This window comes from Gobio gobio, assembly GCF_949357685.1.
Source record: "Gobio gobio genome assembly, chromosome: 7".
NCBI lineage: Eukaryota > Metazoa > Chordata > Actinopteri > Cypriniformes > Gobionidae > Gobio > Gobio gobio.
The window spans coordinates 30,129,014-30,150,718 of NC_137103.1; the positions used below are offsets into that span (position 1 = coordinate 30,129,014).

The 21,705-nt window shown below is 38.2% G+C and overlaps 1 protein-coding gene across 2 annotated transcripts; it reads right to left on the minus strand.

Annotated features, from left to right (window-relative positions):
- Positions 1-3,673: 3,673 nt before the first annotated feature.
- On the minus strand, positions 3,674-21,253 carry mphosph8 (M-phase phosphoprotein 8). 2 transcript variants are annotated; one of them, XM_079821748.1, is made up of 14 exons: positions 21,031-21,253; positions 12,850-12,999; positions 11,678-12,715; positions 10,988-11,078; positions 10,424-10,894; positions 9,418-9,540; positions 9,196-9,284; positions 8,724-8,864; positions 8,452-8,538; positions 6,661-6,815; positions 6,354-6,511; positions 6,140-6,264; positions 5,953-6,036; positions 3,674-4,958 (listed from the first exon to the last, which is right to left on the minus strand). In XM_079821748.1, exons 1-14 carry the CDS (start codon positions 21,127-21,129, stop codon positions 4,917-4,919), a joined length of 2,853 nt encoding a protein of 950 aa, XP_079677874.1. In that variant the 5' UTR covers positions 21,130-21,253; the 3' UTR covers positions 3,674-4,916. The 2 variants fall into 2 exon arrangements, with proteins under 2 accessions (XP_079677874.1, XP_079677873.1); XM_079821747.1 differs by having other exon boundaries at positions 11,678-12,718.
- Positions 21,254-21,705: the final 452 nt, after the last annotated feature.

The following is a 21,705-nucleotide window of genomic DNA, read 5'->3' on the forward strand; positions in this document are numbered from 1 at the left end:
AGCTGTAATTATAAACACTGGAGCGTTTATGCAACAGTCTGTAATTAAATTGAAACTGAGGGGTAGCCTAAGCAAGTACTTTAGCTTGGGTGAAAATATGGCGACATAAGAGTAAATGTTACATTTTAGGAATCCTTTCTGTCATAAATCCTTTCAAACTTTTCTGACTTCAATTACTTAATAAAACAAGTGTCCTTGAAGACCCCTTTAAAAACCAACACAATTGGACTGGACACTGATGGGATCGAATGAGGAAGCGAATCGAGTGACCCAGTTTGTCGTTGTAAAACAATTACTGTCTGTGACTACACACTCAGTACTATTGGTCAAAATGTAAAACATATAGAGTTACCTATGTGCTTTACAGCCGGCATTATACTAGGGCTAGGGTACAGACATTTATCTTGACAAAGTACAGAGAGGCCCAATCTTTTACATATATTGTCTGTAAGGGGTGATAGGCAGCAGTTAAACATTATCATACATATTTGTTTAACAGGTACAAACAAGCACACAAATGTAGTTTTTTTTATGTTTTTAAATATATTTGAGCAGCTAGATGAATCCTTCAGTGCTGCTTAAAGCTTCAAAAACTTTTGATTTGGTCAGCAGTCACTGATGTTCTCTGTTTTGGCTTTTTAAAAACCCACTTTAAAGTCACTTCTAGGCCACTGAAAATATACCCACGTGGCCACAGCAAAAATAAGGTTATGGTGTTCATATTATTGTGCATGTGACAAAGAAAGATAGTACACCAATGCATGTATACAAAATTATGTTTAAACAGAATAACCCTGCTCATCTTAGTCAGAGGTGTAGTGGTAAAAAAAGAGGTGGGTAAACTATAAATTCTGGGTGACCGCATCGTGGTCACGGTAAGGTGGGCCACTGCCTACCGGTGTATAACGTATCCTGATGATAGCTATTGTTCTCAGAGAGAACAAAAATATTTAAGAGAGATAGAGAGGGGAGGCTTATATCCAGGGGTTCCAATGCAATGCACTTGTACATAATGATTAGATTTGGGATTATTTTCATAGTCGATTAATCTGTTGAATATTTTCTCAAGTAATCGATTAGTTGTTTGGTCTATAATATGTCCGAAAAAATGTGGATCAGTGTTTCCCAAAAGCCCAGGATGACTCGTTTTGTCCACAACTCAGTTTACTGTCACATATGAGAGAACACACTAGAACATATTCACATTAAACAAGCTGGAATCAAAGAATTTTACTTTTGTCTTAAAAAAATACTCAAGCCGACAAATCGATTATCAAAATAGTTGTCGATTACAGTTTTTGCCCATTGCTAATGAGGCAGGTGCAGATTAACGACAGAAGGATGAATTTGGTGAAGAAGAGCGAGAGCTTTGTGTTGATGATGACAGGGTGCAGACAGCGATCGCTTGCGATTGCATTTAGAATGTAAACTTTTGATGAATTTATGAGAAATCTACAGACGCAAACAGGAAGTAAAACTCCCATTGATTTTTCTCCATAAGGATTTAGATTATCAGCCATAATGTCTAAAACATCTGAGGTAGACTGACCACGAGTTGTGAAACGAAAGTTTCTGCTTCTGTAGCTAGAGGTCTGTAAGAAAAACTACACTACCCACAGCCCTAGCTTAACAGCGACGCCTCTGATTGGTCCAACTCGCTGTTATTACCATAGAAACGTTTACTGTACCCGCTAACGGCTGTAGCGATTACAATAACTAGCTAGCTGACTAGCAAAGGGAGCTTGTTGTCACAAACTATCAGTGACACTTTCAGTTCCAGAGAATGCATATAATTACATCCAGTTATTTATCTGATAATAATGTATCCTGAATTTTACTTGTAGGCCTACATTGGTTAATGGGAAAAGGAAGAGGTGACTTGTTGAGTCAGTGGCATGAATCTAACCGTGAACCAAATTAACCCCAAAAACATAAAGTTTAGTACTGTTTTCCCGAGCTCACTCACTTTGGGCTTGTAGCCGAGCCCGTTTGCTGGCATTAGGAGGAGGGCTGCTGTCTTGACGGCGCTAAAAAAATTGCCGGATATCTATGTTTGAATCTTGGTTGCGTGTCGTTCATGAATGATTCGTTCATTTTGAACGAATCTTTAATATGACTCGGGACTACCGAGTTGTCTCAGAGAGTGATTCGTTATTTTGTGTTGACCGCGTGTGCGCATTACGCAACATATGGGTTTTGATCATAGACCGTAAAAAAATAAAATTCTGATTCTGAATCGACAGGTGAGATCCGAGTCTTTTGTTCTTCATGTCCGTCCCATAGACGGAAAGAGAAAAGATTAGTTCATTTTGCTGAACGAGACTCAAAGATCCGAGTCAGTAAAATGATCCGAACTTCCCACTACTCACACTGACAGTTGCAGCGCAATATGAAAGACTTCGTCTAATTGTACAACAAACAACCAATGAAAATGAACAATATGAAACTAAAACGACATAAGCTTAATTTAAAATGGCTTAGGAACTGTAGGCTATTTAGAGGTGGATAAACTCAATTTAGAGGTGGATAAACGCACTTTGGAGGTGGGTAAACGCTATTTCCGAATTTTGAGAGGTGCGTAAACGGCGTTTACGTGCGTTTAGCCTCCACTACATCCCTGATCTTAGTGTTATAACGAGCTGTTTTTTTATATTTCCCATATAACTGTCATTCATGGAATGAACTGGGGACTATACCATGAAGTAGTGGTCGAACAATGTATTATCAAGGTTGATATATCGGCCAATATTTGGCATTTTTTAAATATCTGCATGGGCCAATACGTTTTTCTGTTTGGCCGATGTGTCGGAATTGGGCCTTATTCTAATTTTGACAGCGAAATTTTAATATTTAATATGAACCATTTGATTTCAATAAATATATACAGATAAGATTTATAATCAATAGATAAAGCTTAATAAAAATAACTACATGTGCGTTTACATGTTCAAGTCTCTCTATACCTATATAAACTAACTTCACATCTTTCAATAATATAGCTAGATGTTTTCTCTTAGTTGTCCTTTTTCATGGACAATTATTTTCTTCTTGCTGTGTAAATGTTTAAATCCTTCATATTTTTCCATCTCTTAATCTTCAGCAGAAGAGAAATCGCAGTTTCTATAGGCGTGTTTGACTTAAAGCGGCACAGCGCAGCCCGATCGGTGTACGGCATCAAAGTACCGTAAGAGCAATTCAAAAGCATACATAGCCATCAGCTCTCACGGTACTTCATGTCATACACTGATCGGTCTGAGCAGCGCCGCTTCAAGTTGAACACACCCAATATGTTTCAAGGCATGTGATTGGATGTTAGCTAGTGATGTAACATTTTTATGCACACACGCGCCATAGTTATTTGACAGATAAGGTTTAAGGTACCTACAAAGCCTTATTGGATTTGTTTGGTTTTGTCAACTTCAAACTGACCCTGTAACCCTTTTTCAACTACCATCATGGTACAGACCTCTGAACATATTCCCATGTTTTTTTTGCTGCCCTTGTAGAATATATAGTGTAGACATTTCGATCACTACCAATCTCTAGTGTGTATGTTGGCTAAGGACCATCTTTCCCATCTGAACACATTCTAACATGCATTTGTTCAGAAATACAGTCTTCCTTGTTAGAATGAATGTGTAAATTAAATTAAACTACAGGGATGAAAATCTCTAATGCTGCACCAGTTAAGAGAACCAATGTTTATTCCTTTTGAACTATATTGAAGAGGAGTGAAGATAAAATATTGATTGTTATGGAAATATATGTACAGTTTATTTACTGTAGTCAAAAGAGAAAGTGAATCAATGAGCAGTCTTTCACTTACTAATAGTACAATGACGGGACAAAGAGAGGTAGGCCATGAACAACAGAATAAAATAACTCTTCACTGCACTTCTAAAACTCGTTCAGGATGAGCCCATCTGCAAATTCACAATCTGACTCTTAGTTCAGTCATAAACGATTTTATGTATGATCAGTATAAGATGATGACCTGAACTCATGTGCTGCCATTTTAACAGTTATATAACTAAAGTCAAATGCAAAATCTAATAAGAAATTAAACTTAGCTGATGTACATCCTGCCTGACGACACATAGGTACACATAAAAAAGGTCACGTTCCCTACTAATCAGCATTAAAAAGAACCTGTTCTACTGATCACTCCTACTTGGATGACTTCAACCTGTGTGGATCCTCCTCTCAATGCAAACACAAATTAGCCCTTAAAATACCTCACTAACCAAACGTATACATTCATACATTTCTTCAACTATAAATGGCATCCGTTTGTCCAATTTAGGATTCACGCCATTAGTTCATGCATTTTAAAAAGCATCACATTCTCAGGAAACAAAAAGCACCCACTCTGGTGTTCAAAGTCACACTTGGGTCCAGTCTTGTCTCAGTCCCACGAGCACAAAGCAACAGGGAGACAAGAACTGCTCGTTCATTCCGTCATTCACTCTACAGAAGCAATGCAGACAGAAACGCATTAGACTAGTGTGTAGTCGGGTTAAACACACAGAACATAAAACAGGGGGTGAATCTGAAGTGATAAATTATTCTATTTAAAAGGAAAAAAAATAAAAGGAACACTTTACAAACAAGATTTACAAATGACAAAATATAAGCCCAATGTGTCACACTTCATGCTGCCCTCATGTGTGATGCAGTTGCTATTCAAAAACCAGATCTCTGGAAACTTGTTACAACACTTAACCAAGCATGAAGTCACACTGAGATTTGTGACTGTTGTTTTTGACCTGTTAGTACTTCAGTCTCTCCCCGAAATAAAACAAAACCATTTATAAACTGTCTCCTGCGCAGCACGTGTCATGTGTAGGAAAAGTCTCAGTTCTTGGAGAGGCCGAGCTCCTGCAGTGTCCTTTGCCCTGGAAGAGAGGACTGCGGCATCACTGTAGCTGTACTCTGTATGCACAAATGAGGAGTTTAACCTGTGGAAAGAGAGAAACACATATTCCCTGATTAATACATTTAAATTATCATAAAGCTTGCTTAGCCCAGAATTTTTCCATGATAAGGATTTTTAAAAATCAAATGAAAGAAATCATTCAGACTGTGATTTGTGAATTGATTCAAATTAATTACAATCAATAAAACAAAATCTGCACAGAAGTATTCTATGAAAAACCAGAAGCTATTTTTATTAAATATTTTGGTCACACTTTAGTTTAGGGTCAAATTCTCACTATTAACTACGACTTTTGCCTAATAAACTTTTTTGATGAAGATTTAAATATTTTCTGTAAAAAATAGTACTGGAAATGTTTTAATAGTTTTGCTTAATTCTTATTTTATGCTCTCAAAAAAATATGCTCACACACTCGCATAAAAATGCTCCTCTTCACATTATTTAATAAGCCTAGATGTTAGTAATTAATATGAGAATACTGTCAGCAGCAAGTCAGTATGAGTGTAATCAATCAGAATGTAGAATGCTGTGGAGCACATGCATGTCTCAGCTTGAGTATTTTTAACATAATCTGCCAGGTATAAATGCATGTGTATTTTTCTGGTCATGGAGTTGCTCTGCTGTGTCTGAAGTGACTTCCGGCTGACCACTAATGAACCTTTTTACTGAAAAGATTAACTTGGGAGTGGTGTCTTAATGCTGAGCAGATAAGGAAGCACTAAAGTATCTAGCACACACATTGGAAGTGGTAATGCAGTGATAGAACTTCTTGGATGGGGCAATTCAAATTGTTGTTTTTTTTAAATATGCACAGATGATTCGTTTACAATAATTTTAATACTATGCATTAAAAAAACGACTTTAACATTCCCTGATCTTTCCAAAGAACCATGGGAACCAAGTTTGATAATTTTACAGATGCCGTATCCCAAGTATTTCTTTGGTGCATGTTCAGAAACTTATACAGTAGCATCTAAACTCTCATATAAATATTAATGTGTAACAGTCCCAATTACCTTAGCTGTGGGGGACTCTGCCAGACGAATGAACAATTTGTTGGGTCCTTGAACAGGACTGAAAGAGTATATGAAATGGCTGTCCTGCAGGGGGAGTAGCATGTAGATTGTGAGAGACTGCAGACATTCAACAGAATAAAGAGATTATACAGTTGAATAAGGATCAATCGTGACATCAGCGTCTTACCAAGAAGATGGGCAGCTGAAACTTGTCATTCAGGACGACAGCATGGACACTACAGGGTCCGCAAAGTCTAGCTGTGATCTCATTAAGGAAGTTTGCATGGAAGATGAAAAGCAGGATGCCAGATCCTGAGACAGAAAACACAATAATGACACACTAATTTGGTAAATAAAATGGCAGTTACTGAGAACAGAAGAATTTGAAGCAAGTATCTCACCTTCTCCGGGGGTGTGTTGAGGGGGTTTGTAGTGGAACTCCAGTGAAAAGTCTGGTCCCTCGCACAATCTGTGGCAAGCAAGAGGAAATACAGGTTCCAGCAGGGCCAGCCGCGTTTCAAAATAAGCTCTGATTGTCTCCTCCGCCACTGTTGATAACCTGTGAGATAAGATAAAATATACACATATGTATTTATACATTCATTCATTCATATATATATATATATAAATACACACACACACATACACACACACACACACACACACACACACACACACACGTGTATAATGCAGCGATAAAACACTCACGTCTGTATGTGGTCTTTGATTAGATCATATACAATCACATTGTTGCTAACTTTGGCACAGTGCAAGGCATTGTTCTTGTGTTTAGACAGTATGTTGCAGTCAGCCCCATATTCCAGTAGGAGGCGAACCACATCTGCATTGCCCCTCTTACAAGCCTTAGAAAGAAAAATACAACAATCCGGACTTAGAATATAAAAGTTATTACTTAAAAGGGGAAAATGTCTAACAGTTAAAGCACAAATTAAATAATACAATTTTAAAACAAACAACAGTACAAAGTATATATTTTTATTTTTAAGAAATTAATTCTTATTAAGGATAGGATATATTAAATTGATCAAAAGTCAGTAATGGCATTTACATTGCTACAAAATTAAAAAAAAAAAAAATCCTGTTCTGTTGAACTTTCTATTCATTAAAAAATAAACATCTAAATATTTATTAAATAAATTATATGACTGTAGTATTATGACTGAGCACCAGGACTCTCACACACAGACACACACAATCACTGCGCGCGAAACCACCCAAATGATACCTTTGGAGGGCACTGAAGGGTTTATCATAAATCAACATTTATTAATTAAAAATCTCTCTATAAAGAAGATCTAAATGACATTTATTTTTGAGCCCTACAAAAAACTCTAAAGAGTAAAGATTAAAAGAATAGGACAATCATTTCTGAATGGAACACATCCCCTCTCTCTCCTCAGAATTGTCTCTCATCCCTCACAGTCACAAGTACAGAGCATACATCCATTTTATTCTAAATAACTTAGCGATACAGTCTTTGTTAGCTGTGGCTTGAATGGTTTCTATGCCGATTTAAACAGTGGCGTAGGATATAAAAAAATGATATATATATATAAAATAAATAAATATATAAACACGCAGATTCTCTACCGAAAAATATTTTGGTATGCTGTTTGAAAGTCTCCTCATATCCTGATAGCAATCACTATGTTAAGCGGTCGAAATGTATTTTTATAAATGTATGTTGTCTATGGAAAGCGTAGGACCATAAAATGATAACGTGTTCCCAGTCAGTCAATGTGTGTTTGCATACCACTGCAGCTTGTTCACACAGACATCATACATCATCGGCATGTTTCGTTTTCAAACTTTCGTTATTGTAGTACTGTTACTCACTGAACTGTAAAGTTCATGTAATCCAAAAAAGTTGTCTCTGATCGTCTCACTTCTGGTCTGTGTGTGTTCATGTGTTTTGGTTGTCTGGCTATCACCAGACCAAGCTCAATTTAAGATTGAACATTGGTTTGGGGAGTCTGCTATGTATTTTCTACTGCACAAGAGGCGTGATAAACGAGCATAATTCAAATGATTCTGTACGCAATTGGATAGTCCTTCAACCAATCAGACCACAAGAGGCATGATCAACGGGCAACGACCCATCGCTTCTCTATCCGTCATCGTGTTAAACCCGCCAATAGCGCGCCAGGTGGATAAGCCAGTCTGTGATTGGTTCCTGCAAAAGTGTAACAGAAGCAGTAGAAACGAATGTACAGGTTTCCAGACTGAGTTGCAGGGTGAAATCAAATCGCCGGCAGATCAGGCTGGGTTTACCCAGTCTAGTGTTTTGGAGGAGGCGTGGCTTTGGACAGCGATTTGGACGGTGGGATTGTATGCTAGCAGGCTAAAGTTAGCATTTCCCAGATGACCTATTGCACCTTTAATCTAATGGGAATGGTGAGGGTGGGGGCTGTGTTGGTTTAACAGAGGGGATGCTTTTTGTCCTTTTTTTTCGAGCCCTGAATATAACAACCTTCTTACCTTCATGAGAGCCGTTTCTACACCCTGAGTTTGGGCATTTACAGATGCTCCTGCCTCCAGAAGAATGGCCACTGTCGTCAAGAAGTTCTGCACCAAACAAGATGACTTATAAAACAGACAGTTGAGGGCACTCACCAACAAAATCAAGTAGAAAATGTATGCTTAACTATACTAAGACAAACATAACAATACTAGACAAAATATGCTAATATGCTCTTGTATTTAGTGGTTGAAGTGTAAGGGTTCCTGAATAGAGCAGTGTTGTTCTGCACCTTTTCAGCAGCATGCATCAGGGCAGTGGTGCCATTCTTCTGTCTGGCGTTGACCTTTACTCCTTTCTTAATAAGCAGCCGGAGGACATCATCCTGACCACCTGCAGCAGCCAGCAGCGTTAAGGACATTCCGCTAGAGTCCTGCAGGTGGCAGCACAAACAAAAAATTAAAAAAATGTTTGCACGATATCATCTCAAATAAAGTTTACTTTTCAGGACCCAAAAAGCATCTTTCTTTGCTGATTCAATTCCAATTAAATTCATAATATTACAATATAGTAGATGCTCTAACAGATGAGCGGGAATGTTTGCACAACTCTCTGCAGGTATTATAGACATGCATGTTAATTTGAGTGTAACGCCTGTTTCTGCTCAGTGAGTGATGGTCAGCCCAGGGACTGAATGATGAACTGTAACATGACAGAGATAGAAAAATAAGAGAGGAAGAGAGAAAGAGAAACAAGTAGCATACCTCCTGATCCAGATTGTAGTCTTCTTTGGAACTAAGTGCACGTTTTACTGCCAGGTAATTCCCATTTTTCACTGCTTCTCGCAGCTCAGCTGAGTTAGATGGAAAATAAAGAGCAAGGGAGAAAAGGAGAGGAAAAACGTGTGAAGAAAAACATGAGACTTAAAACTGAATGTTACAATAAATAAAAGATGGTCCTATTGTTTTTCTGTGTATATCACTCACTGGGAGTTAAGGCTAGTGGAGAGAGATTCTCATCCTCTCCATTCAAGTGTTTCTGAAAGTCATCCAGTGTCATCCAGTCCAGCTTGAGCTCAAGCCCAAGATTAAGAGATGGCAGTCCTCTGTCTGTCACACAGAGAGACATGGTTACTGTTGTCCAGGGGTGACCTGGGACTCAAAAACTGCTTGGGTTTCCCACTATATTAGCAATCACATGAAAAGCCTATAATACATAGAAAATAGGCAAATGCCTATGGATCACACAATGGGCTGGTCAGCTCAAAAACAGCGAAGTGAAGTCCATATTAGGGCTGCACGATTAAAAAAATAAATTAAAAAAAATTTGTATTGCATTTTATCTGAAAAAAGCTTGATTGTGATTTTTAAAAAGCACCTGGTTTAATGTAATTCTTTACAGATTTGAACAATTTGTTCAAAAAAATCATTATACATCAATATCACTAAAATACAAACAATAATTATTATTATTATTTGAATTATGATGATTATTAATCCTAAAAAATATTATACAAAACAAGAAATAGTACTATTGGAATATTTTATTTGTAAAATAAAAAAGTATTTAATAAAAAATACAAAATGTATTTACAGTACAAGTTTAAGATTACAATAATAAAAGCTTTTTCTTTTCATGGTTTCATTTTCAAACAAACCATAAAGCTTTTATTTTGAAACATGTTGCTTTTTCAAATGCATGTTATAAGCAACCCAAACTCAACAGATGCAGAGATGAGTTTGTGTGGATCATTAACTGCGAACCAAGCCGCTCTGAGACACTGAAAAACACCGGATTATGAGCTGCACTCATGTAAAAGAACACATTGGCGCATCTCACTCGATTTGATAATCACACATATTGTAATTTCAATTACATATTGCGATTACATATAGCGATTTCGGTTTCATTTCGATTAATCATGCAGCCCTAGTGCAAATGAACAGCATCTCAAGACATGTTTTTAAAAGTTGAACCTCTTCAAGTACAAACCAGGAGTTTTGTCTGAGCGCTCCATGGTCTCCTGAGAGTCCTGATTGTCATCGCAGGTGGTGAAGACCCTCGATTCACTTCTCCTCCTTTTGTCTTTCCATCTGGAGTCTTCTGTAGAGTCTGGGGACGCTATTGGCTCCGTCATGGACTTCCTTTCCAGCCTCTCTTGCCGGGCTTCTTCTGCCAGTCTCTGTGCCTCCTCCATGCGTGCTTTTCTCTCCCGTTGGGCTTCCTCGATTCTTTCTTTCTTCTTTCTCTCCTCTTCTTCAATCCTTTCTTTCCTCCTCCTCTCCTCTTCTTCCATCTTTTCTTTCCTCTTCCTTTGCTCTTCCTCTCTTTGCTCCCTTTGTAATTCCTCCTTGGACTTTGGGGCTGGCTCATCTGATTTATCACTTTTCTCCATCTCGGATGCTCCCTTCTCCTGTTTCTCGTCTATCTCCATGGAGACAGGACTCTGACCTGATCGTGACACTGTTAGGAGAAGAATGTATTTGTTAATATCAGGTGATCAAACAAAAAGCACAAAACCATTTAAAATTAAAGTCCGCTACAAATGTATTTTACCATCTTTTGCCTTCTCTGTCTTATCTGAATCAGGTTTCCGCGCAGGAGACTGCTTTGACAATTTTGTTTTCTTGTCATTTTTCCCTGTACCCTGTAGAATAAGTTTTTTTAAAAAACAGTTAAATCACAAACATAAGACAAGATTTTGTACATTTTCTGAAAACATTTCCAAGCATTCTTGGTGGTTGCCAGTAGGTAAAATAAAATAAAAAAAATAACTAATACTTACACTACCCCTGAAAAGTTTGTAGTCAGGAACTTGTTTTTTTTAAAGAAATTAATTCTTCTATTCAGCCACAATGTATTAAATTGATCAAAAGTGAAAGTAAAAACCATTACATAGTTACAAAGGATTTCTATTTCAGAAATAAATGCTGTTCTTTTGAATTTTTTAATAACGGTTTCCGTAGTACAAAAATATTAAACAGGACAACTTCTTCAACTTGTTCAATATTGAAAATGTTAAGAAATGTTTATTGTGCACAAAATCAGCATATTAGAACTATTTCTGAAGAATCCTCTTTTACTGTATTTTTTATTTAAAAATACAGTAAAAGTACAGAGAGAGAGAGAGAGAGAGGGAGAGAGAGAGAGAGAGAGAGAGAGAGAGAGAATTTTTGCCTTGTGACAAAAATGCCAAAATAAGGAAAGGAAGAAAATGGGTTCCATCAGAGCTTTATAGACCTGTACCTTTGGAGTTGCATTCTTGTTCTGGTCCGCTTGTCTCCTAGGTACACGATCTTTTGCCTCACAGTTCAGCAGGAACTTCTCAAACAGGTTAGAGGCACCACCCTTCTCACCACCTTCTTCTTTCGGCTCTTCCTCTTTGGGCTTGATTGGGGCTGTTGATGCTGTGGAGGATGAGGAGGAGGATGATGCAGATGAGAGCCGCTGAGAAGTAAGGGCTGCTTCTTGCCCTTTGCTTTTAACCTTTGACTTAGGTGCGGGCGTGGCTGCCCCCGTGTCACTGGAATCGGGCTCCTCCTCACTGCGAGAAGACTTGCTAGTGCTCTTGCTACTAGTAAGGTTCTTGAGCTTGTTTGAACCACTTTCTTTGAGCACAGCCGTTGAAACCTCTACTTTTTTAGGCTTCTTCTCTTGAATCAGGTCTTTGAAACCTTGCAGTTTCAGGTCAGACTTGGCCTTCTTCTGCTTGGCCTGCTTGAGGTCGCCTCCACTCTCATTTCTCACAGATTTGTCTGTGGATTTTGCTGTCGTAGTTTTGTTGGATTCATTTATTTCTGTGTTTGTCGTATCATCTGTTTGGGTCTCAGACGGCACGTCGCTCTTATCATCCTCTTCGTCAGAGGAATCAATCTCTCTTTTTGACTTGATTTTCTTTTTCTTGCGGTCTTCTCCACTCTCTTTCTTCTGTTTTCCACCATCTTTAGGCTTGTCAAGCCTCTTTTGTTTCTTAGGAGTAACTGGGGCTTCATCATCATCTGATTCAATGAGCCTCTTCTTCGTCTCTTTTTTAGGTGTGGGGGAAGGATCCCTGCTCTCCTCCTCCTCCTCCTCATCCTCATCAGACTCAGGCGCAGGCAGAGGCTTGTCCTCCCGCCACTTATCCTTCTTTTTCTTCTTTTTTTCCTTCACAGGCATCTCATCATCTGATTCCTCCACTTTCTTCTTTTTCTTCTTCTTCTTCTTTATAGGTGATTCTTTGGGTTTCTCTTTATCGCTTTCACTCTCCGAGTCGGCATCGAACAGATCACTCTTCATGGGCAGCTTCTAGGCACAACGGAACACAAATCAGTATTCATAAAGACTTTAGAAAGTAAACCAGATATAGATTGCATTGTAGACTTTCTAAGAAATTGTACGGACATTACAATCATGTAAACACATCTTAAGAGTCTCACCATGCCAGTTTCTTTCTTTGGCTTCATCTCGGCCAGGGCCTTCTTGTAGGCCAGCAGCACCTCCCTGCAGTCGTCCAGATGCGCCTCGGGCTCCCAGGTGTCTTCCTCCGAGGAATAGTTCTTCCATCGCACCCGATACAGCACCACTCCCTACAAAAACGTTAGACCATTAGGTTATCTACAATCTCCAAACAGTAATAATGAAAACATACAGGTTTAAACTAGGGATGGGTCGCAATTTTCAAATATTTGATTAGTTGATTTAATTATAGAATATCTAATAGTTTGTGCGATTATCGTCCAAAAAAAATCCCCATGTTTTCAGTGCTGATGTGGTGGTGACGCATTCATGTAACCAGAGGGAGGCGCTGCCAATAACGCACCTAAAAGCTGTCAGTCAGCTCTCAGGGTGTTTTATACTGGGCACGTTTGCTGCGGTCCGAGCGTGATTCTTCCCTGCGCCTCCGCAGCGTTGGTCTGGTTTCACTCTCAACTTGAACCCTGGTGCGTTTGCGTTCATCTTACGTCATCACAAACGTGCACGGGCATGATAGAAAACAGAACGCAGGTCAACTATATTGTTTTTTTTATATTATTATTAATTTGGTGCTATTATGTGCAGCTGAGTAAACGACAATTGGGTTTACCATATGTGTGTCGCTTGAAGGCGGCTTTGCTGCTTGCAAACAGACTCTTTTGAGGAGACTGTGAATTGCCATTAATTTGCTGCCCTGATTGCACTCGCTATGCGCGAATACACTGCAGGCTCCGTCTCGCGATCGTATCTACGGTAAATCATCAACACTATCATCACTTACATGCAGGGGTGATTCTAGTATTTTCATTTTAGGGGGGCTCAGCCCCCAGTGAGGAGAAGACTTTGGTAGGGTCCAATTCTCACTATTTACTAGTAGCTTATTAGTATGCATATTAGGATATTGATTGTTTATTATTTCGTTTCGGGGGCATGGTCCCTCAAGAACATTTTTATTTCTATTATATGTGCATTTTAAGATGTTCTGAACGCGAAAAAATTTGATAACAATAGCTTGAAAACCATGTCAGTGGGCAGATACGACTGATAAAGTTTTTCCATTTTTGTCACTGAAGAAAGTAAACATATGTTAAACTGATATTTATATGTTTTATGAATCATTTCGAAGGCGAACAGGAAAGCTGGGTAACTAAATGTATTAAATTAATTCACAACTGAGAGCTACAAATGGAATTATTAATTTACAATATGCACACATTCATTACAATTAATCTTATGCCTTATCTGAAGAAAACGGCTTTGTTGATATTTCTTGTTTGTTAATTATAGTATAAATGACATTACATAGGCCTATTTCAAATCAAAATGGTGAAATTAGACAAAAGTTTATTAATTTGGCTGAATATTTTCTTTTTTTTTTTTTACATTTCTGACTTAAAGAAGCAGCTGTCAAATATGAAACGTTTAGTTTAGCTACATATCTCGCACTTGACGTCGAGTCATGCTGCTAAAATACTCAGCAGCTTCTGTGCGTACATAAAGCCCGCCTACTCTGATTTGATTGGTTTTCTCAAATATTTTGACATTGACGAGCGGTGACAGACCAATGAGGCTAAGATCAACGCACACACCTCTGCTTCTTATGTGCGCTCTATTCGCCGCCACAGCGGATTGAAGAACACGCTGATTAACGCAGCCGAAGCCTCCCGCCAGTTTCATATGTTTGAAAGGTTAATCACACATTTTTAGTGGGGCTGGACAGAAGTTTAGGGGGGGCTGAAGCCCCCCTAAAAATGGCCAAGTGCTTACATGTATGTTATTGAACTAATGACATTGTAATCGGCTAAAACGCATGCGCTGGTTACTTTTCTTCCTGAACAAGTGCGCACCCGAGTGTTTTTTCACATTCACATGAATCGTGGCACAGTTCGAGTCCAACTGAACTTCGGTTGTATGTTCCTGGGTACGGTGCACCTCAGTGCACACCAAGCTCTGTACGAAAGCTTTGACATTAGCAATTTTTCATGGGAACCGTGCCCCATTTCGAACTAAACTGCCTGAGTAAAAACGCCCTGTGACAACAGAAGAAGAACAGCAGTTTCAGCATATTACAATAATTTAATGGCTTGAGTTTATATAGCCTATTCCCTAATGAATTAAACAGTTTGTTATCATACAGAGAGCGTGAATGGTCTCTCTCCCTGTCTCTCTCTATTTATGTGTGTAGCCTTTACATGCATGCTTGCAGGGGAGGAGTTGCGATTTTCGAATAAAAATCGAATAATTTCCAGCGATCATCGAATATTATTTTTGCTTGAAATGCCCATCCCTAGTTTATACACCCATTTAAGGTTCATGAACCCCCAACTATTTCAGCACCAGTTAATTCTCACCAAAGTTTTGAAATTACAGAAGTGGAGGGGGAGACAGATCCCATCAGTTTAATTTCACTCTTTGAAGGGAAAAAGTTGAAGCATCAAAGGTTGCCACAAATGCACACTAAGGCATTAAATGAACAAAAATATTTCACATGGTTTTGTAAGCTCACAGTAAACAAATACACATATTGTGGGTACTCTGAAGATGAAACACCCAGAAGACGAAAAACAGCACAAATTTAACCAGTTTTCACAACAATGAAAATGAACCGATACTAATATTGTATCCTATGATGTGCAACCCAAACACCTGTTAAAATCTCAGAGTTGGGTGTTCAATGACCCTTAGGCAGCGACGTTGGACAGCTGCCAGTTTTAAGAATGAGAATGTTCCCTGTATTGAAGTACTAAAATTACTAAGACTAAAATAAAAAATAAGGTAAATAATTAAAATGACAAAAACATAACAAATAGACTGAAAATATAAAAATAAAAGCTAATTCAAACATTTTAAGTACATAAATAAGTTAACTTTATAAAAAACAGTGAACTTTTGTTTTTAGGCTTTGAAAACAATGCTTAGGTTGTAATGTCAGACTGCCATCTACCTTACATTATCACTACTAGGGCTGCTCGATTATGGAAAAAATCATAATCACGATTATTTTGGTCAATATTGAAATCACGATTATGTAACACGATTATTTCACATGACTTTGGGAATGTGTTGTATTTATTAAAAATACACCTTTCAACAATTCAATTGAAATTGTAACATTTGTTGTACTTTTTGAACTATTAAAATAAATAAGATAAACAATATGGTTCGGCTAGATATGCTTTTCAGGTACGTCTAACATTAGTTTTCAGGTACAGAAATGTCTCAAGTGTAAAATAACATTGCATATTTGAGTGCATAAATTAAAGATGAATCCTTACTCTGAATCCTGAATCCTAAAAGAAACTTACAAAAGCTATTCAATCCGGATCGGATATGCGTCGTCTTTTTCGACTGTATAAAGTTCACTTAAGGCATATACAGACTATGTCTGCTAGGATACTCATCAAGATGGACATGTTGACATACGTTTTGTGTGAGTTTGTCCGTTCAAGAGCAAGACTTGAAAGAGAACTCAATATTTGCGCGCTGAGAGACGTGTGCGCGCTCTCGGATGATACATTATCAGATACAGATACATTTCCTCACAGCGCGTGGCTTCTCATTCGCGTCTTCTGGCACTAAACCCGGGTGATGACGGTGAAAACGACTGGTCATATTCTAACATACGGCAGCACTCGCATGCATTGAACAAAGTTTACAAAGAGAGAATTATTTGAAAAATATGAGGGGAAAAAAGGACGTTTACACGGCACCCCTGCTCTCGTCAGTTTTTGTTTCTTTATTAGATTGTCATAGGTCACTCTGTTTAATTTTCAAGTGGTTAAACAAATTCGCGGTGTTCCCTTGCGTTGCAGCCACTATATGCAGCAAATCTTGCATGTAACATGTTTTTGCTCGTCGTCTGATTCCTCGAAGCCAAACTGTTCCCAGACAACGGAGTTGGTTTTGCCTTTTTTGCTCACCAAACGCTGCTGTAACTGCCCTCCTTCTGCCATCTTTACTCGCGCCGAGTTTTTAAATTCCAGCGGATGATATGCACACGAGACTCACGAACTGGGTGAGAGAGATTGTGGCTTAATTCGGGAGGGGCGGATGAGCGCTTCATTCAGAACGCAAGGCAAAATAATCGTTTTTTCTCGATTGTACTATTTTGGTGATCGTTGGGAGGCAAAATCGAAATCGAAATCGAAATTCGATTAATTGCACAGCCCTACTATTCACTAGTGCCATGTGCTACATGAGAGAATGATGAGAAGGGTGATGTTTATAGGAGGCATCAAGGCAGTAATTAGCAGGCACATCCCAAGCGTCACAGGTTAGTTTCAAAGGGAAGTTCATTATCCGCTGTGTTGCTAAGTAACAAACACAGCTGATTCCCAGCTCCTCTTATTTCCTTTGACTCTAGCTGTAGCATTAATAATAGTTGAAGATCAAAGCCGAATAATATCTTTCCTCTTCTCCATCAACTGGTTTCACAAAACTGGCAAGCAACTCGATACACTTTTGTGGCTGTTGTATGTAAAGCCACATCTATCTGTCTTTTAAAGCACAAGACACTACTATAGTAGGTTCACATATATTCAAGAGCCTTGTCTTGAGATTATACTGCTAGTTTCCTGTACAACTGCCTCTGTGCAGGAACAAGCAGCAATGAGAAGCGGTTAATCACTGTATTTATGTAAACAAGCAAGTTAAAGACATAATTGTCTGTGTGTGTGTCTGCCAAAGCGCAGTAGTCTACGAAGCACAGGCTGTCAGTTGATCTGAGAGTGGTTCTTACTGGCTTAAGGCCATCACTGACTGACTCATGTTGCAGTCGGTATGAATGCATATTATAAAATTGCTACGAACGCTGAGACCGACACAGAGAGAGACAGAAATATTCATTATTATTACTACATAGCTTTCTTGCAGAGTAAGAAATGGACCCACTTTATATTAGGTGGCCTTAACTACTATGTACTAACATTTTAATTAATCATTTGATACAATGCACTTATTGTGTACATACATGTTTTTACATTGTACTTACATTTAAAAAAAATACCTGCATGTAATTACATCTCTAATTCATTTCTGTAGTTACATTTGTAATTACACAGTTGACCCTTCCCTTACACCTAACCCTACCCTTAAACTTACCCAGACCACCACACCTGTCCCTAACCCTACCCGTATCCCACTTCAATATCAGCAAAGGTGTTTTGCAATACAATATAAACACAGTAAGTACATTGTACTTACTTTTTGATGTAAGTACATAGTAGTTAAGGCCACCTAATTCGTATGGTTTTATTGACGCCATTGTTTCTAATACTACCCAAAGCACAGTCTACTGGTAAAGGTAAGGGGCGTGACGTTTCCGACAAACGTGCACTAGGCGGTTAGCGAATCACAACACACTGGGCCAGCTAACCAATCTGAGCCCATTGCGTATTTTTGAGGGACTGGCTTCATACAACCCGGAAACCATCAGACCGTTTTTACAAAGAGGGGCAGAGCAGTGTAGAATAAAGGTAAAATATATGAAAAATAATGCAATTTTTTAAAAACGAAGCATGAACACATGTTACAGTGCACCCCACAAACACAATCAAGCCTTCGAAAGATTGTGTTTTACCACCCCTTTAATGCCTCTGCAGTCAAGATAGTGACAGATATTGGTATTTATTGACTTTTGTTAAATGTATTCTACTGTTCAAAAGTTTGAAAGGTAAATTTTGAAAAAAATTAGCTCCTTTTTCCAGCTTATTAATGGTCAAATACACTCAAAAATGTCTCAAGGCCCATCTTGGTGAGTTTTAACGTAAACATAGTCGTAACCAGCTCACAGGAACAGTGTTTGGGATCCATGTGTGCGTCAGGCCTTAAAGGGACAGAAGTTATTTATTATTCAAACTACAAAAAGACAAACGATCACTTACGAGCACACATATTCTGAATGCCTTCGGCAGAATTTAATGAGCCATTTTAATCTAGATTACAGTGAGAATAATCTAGATTACAGTGAGATTAATCTAGATTTAAAAAATGTATCTATGCCCACCACTAATATTAATACAATTTAAAATAACCATTTTCTATTTTAATATATTTTGAAAATGTGATTTCTTCCTGTGATTCTTCAGCATCATTACTCCAGTCTTCAGTGTCACACTGATATGCTGATTTGAGGCTAAAGAAACATTTCTTATAACAAAAATGCTGTGTTGCTCAATATTTTGATGGAAACAGTGATACATTCTTTTTAAGTCTTCTTTGATAAATAGATAGGCTATATTTTGAATCATTACAAATGTCTAAAAGAAAAAAAACCCTACTTATCCCAAACTTTTGAACAGTATTGTTGTCTATTTAATATGTCCGTTGCTTTAATATAACATTGATAAACCAGTTATTTAAAATGTAGTCAAGGATAGCCTTTATTGATTTATGACATTTAAATGTTAATAAGATTTTATGCACAAGTCATCACTGTTAAAAATTGCATGTCATTTATTTTAACTGCAGTATGAGACATAAATGGATGCCATGTGTATAGTTAGAAAAATGCCCTCATTAGAAATAAAAAATAGCTGGCTATGGTCAAAAGTGAAATAAAAAAGCAGCTGAGAAAGCAGTGAAATGGGACAATAATCTGACCGAGACAGGTGTGAGTTCTTAGTTCCTTGATCAAAAAATATAGGTGCACAAATAAGCTTAAAATATCATATTAGGTTCCATGTATCTAAATGGCTTTTAAAAGCAAAATTACCCACATTTAGACACAGTGAAGGAGGAAGACCCTCTCACGTACACTATACTTCACACATTACAGATACATTAGCGACTGCAGTAGAACGGACTCCAGTTCAAAGGGCACCGAGCGGTACAAAATTGGATTTTACATGCTGTGTGTTATCTGTTCTCTAATCACTGACCCCCTCAACACACTTTACCAAGGATTTATTGATTTTAACCAACAGGCTTTCATCTGCAACAGTTGTTGTAATGTTATTTTATCACTATACCTTTTCAAGTGCACTTTTTCTGCTCACTCCATTGCATTATCTGTCGTCTTTTTGTCTTTAAGCTATTTAAAAACAAACCTCCCATTGTCACATAACCCTTGTCCTTAGAATACTAATGATACACAGTTCCACAAACACACATGCCCTTGAGATATTTCTAGATTAGGCACTGCTGAATGTAGCCTCACCAAAATAAACTGAGGCAGTCTGGCATGCAGTGATCAGTTATCTCGCATTTTTTACACAGCCGGAACATCACAGTAAAACAGTCTCCAGATTGGAAAGTGCTGAATCATTGTTATGCATTCCCCTAAGATCATGCATGAAGGTCTACCATGGAAAGCGAATAATCTTTCACGCATTAGGCCTAAGTGTAAGATTTATTTGTTATTTATGCGTTTGGACGGTGTTAGTGGTCATGCTTCGTTTATTTTGTCTGATCAGACGGATGTGCACAATATTTTTAATCCCTATATTTTCTATGCATTCGTGCAAAGTGACTAATAATGTGCCATTTTAGATATAATAGCGTTAACAACCGGAGAATAATAAACCCTTGAATTACTGTCACTGCTGTCAACATTGTTTTCAACAACATTTTTTTCCCTCCACATGAAACACCACTGTTCGTGTTCTTGTTTATTTTGGGCGTAAGTATGTTTAGTCCGGGGTTTAAAGTAGTAATTTAGCTAGCGTTTAAGCAGTTGTGATTTAAACAACAAGAGCACAACGCCTTTGGAACTCAATTCGTCTGGCGCCTCTGCTGCTCATGGCTCAAAGCGGGCGGCGATCTGAGCTAACCGAGTGCTAACGTTACAGCCTTTCTGCGCTGCGGGAAGTTTGTGTTTTAAGGCAAACATGCCGTGAAATGCCCCTTTCACATATTTCGTTGGATTTATCCAACTAAGTATACACGTATGTGCAGTATTTACTAAGGACAGTAATAGCTACACGCTAAGTCGCTAGCAATATGGCACCCAAAGTGGTGCAACACACTCTTCGCTGCAGGAAGTTTTGTGTTTTAAGGTGAACAGGCCGTGAAATGTCCCTTTCAACTATTACTTTGGCTTTATCCTACCTATTATTCCCGTATGTGTAGCATTTACTAAGAACAGTAATAGCTACATGCTAAGTCGCTAGCAATATGGCATCCGAAGCGCTGGCACACTCTCTCACCTCCTCCACTCGCACGTCAATAATCCTCTCCACTTCGTATACATCTTCTTCATCCTGTTCACTGTCTCCAGGCTCGGCTTTCTCGGGTCCGGAGGCCATTTATGCTTTAATAAAACAAAATATTGACGCTACGTGTCGTATGTGTGATAAACGCCGCACGGCAGCCGAACTAGTGCATATACAGCAGCAGCGCACTATCGCCGATAGTCCTAGTTGTTGCCAGATCGCGCAAAAATAATGCGCAAATATGTCCTGTAAAAAACACACCATCCAGGTCGCGTATATTACGCGGACATGGCAACACGGGTAGTCCTACAACAGAAGGAGGATCCGTGTGTGTGTGTGTAAACGGTGACAGATGATATGACTGAGAGGTTATCTTTTCCCATTGCTAAATATACAACAGGCGACAAATAGAAAAATGAGTGACATTTTTGCTATGCCTTTTCAATAAGATTGAAATAAGAATTAAACTATTTTTATTTAATTATAATTATATTTCAATATTATGAAATTACACATTTATAAATAAAATAGCTAATTTTCTGCATCGCTTTCAGTAGCATTAAAGATGAAAGATAAAGCATAAAAAAATGTGTTAACACAATAGTTATCTTGAACTAACAACTTGAGCTGTACTTTTACAACATTAACAAATTTGACTTTTAATGTTAA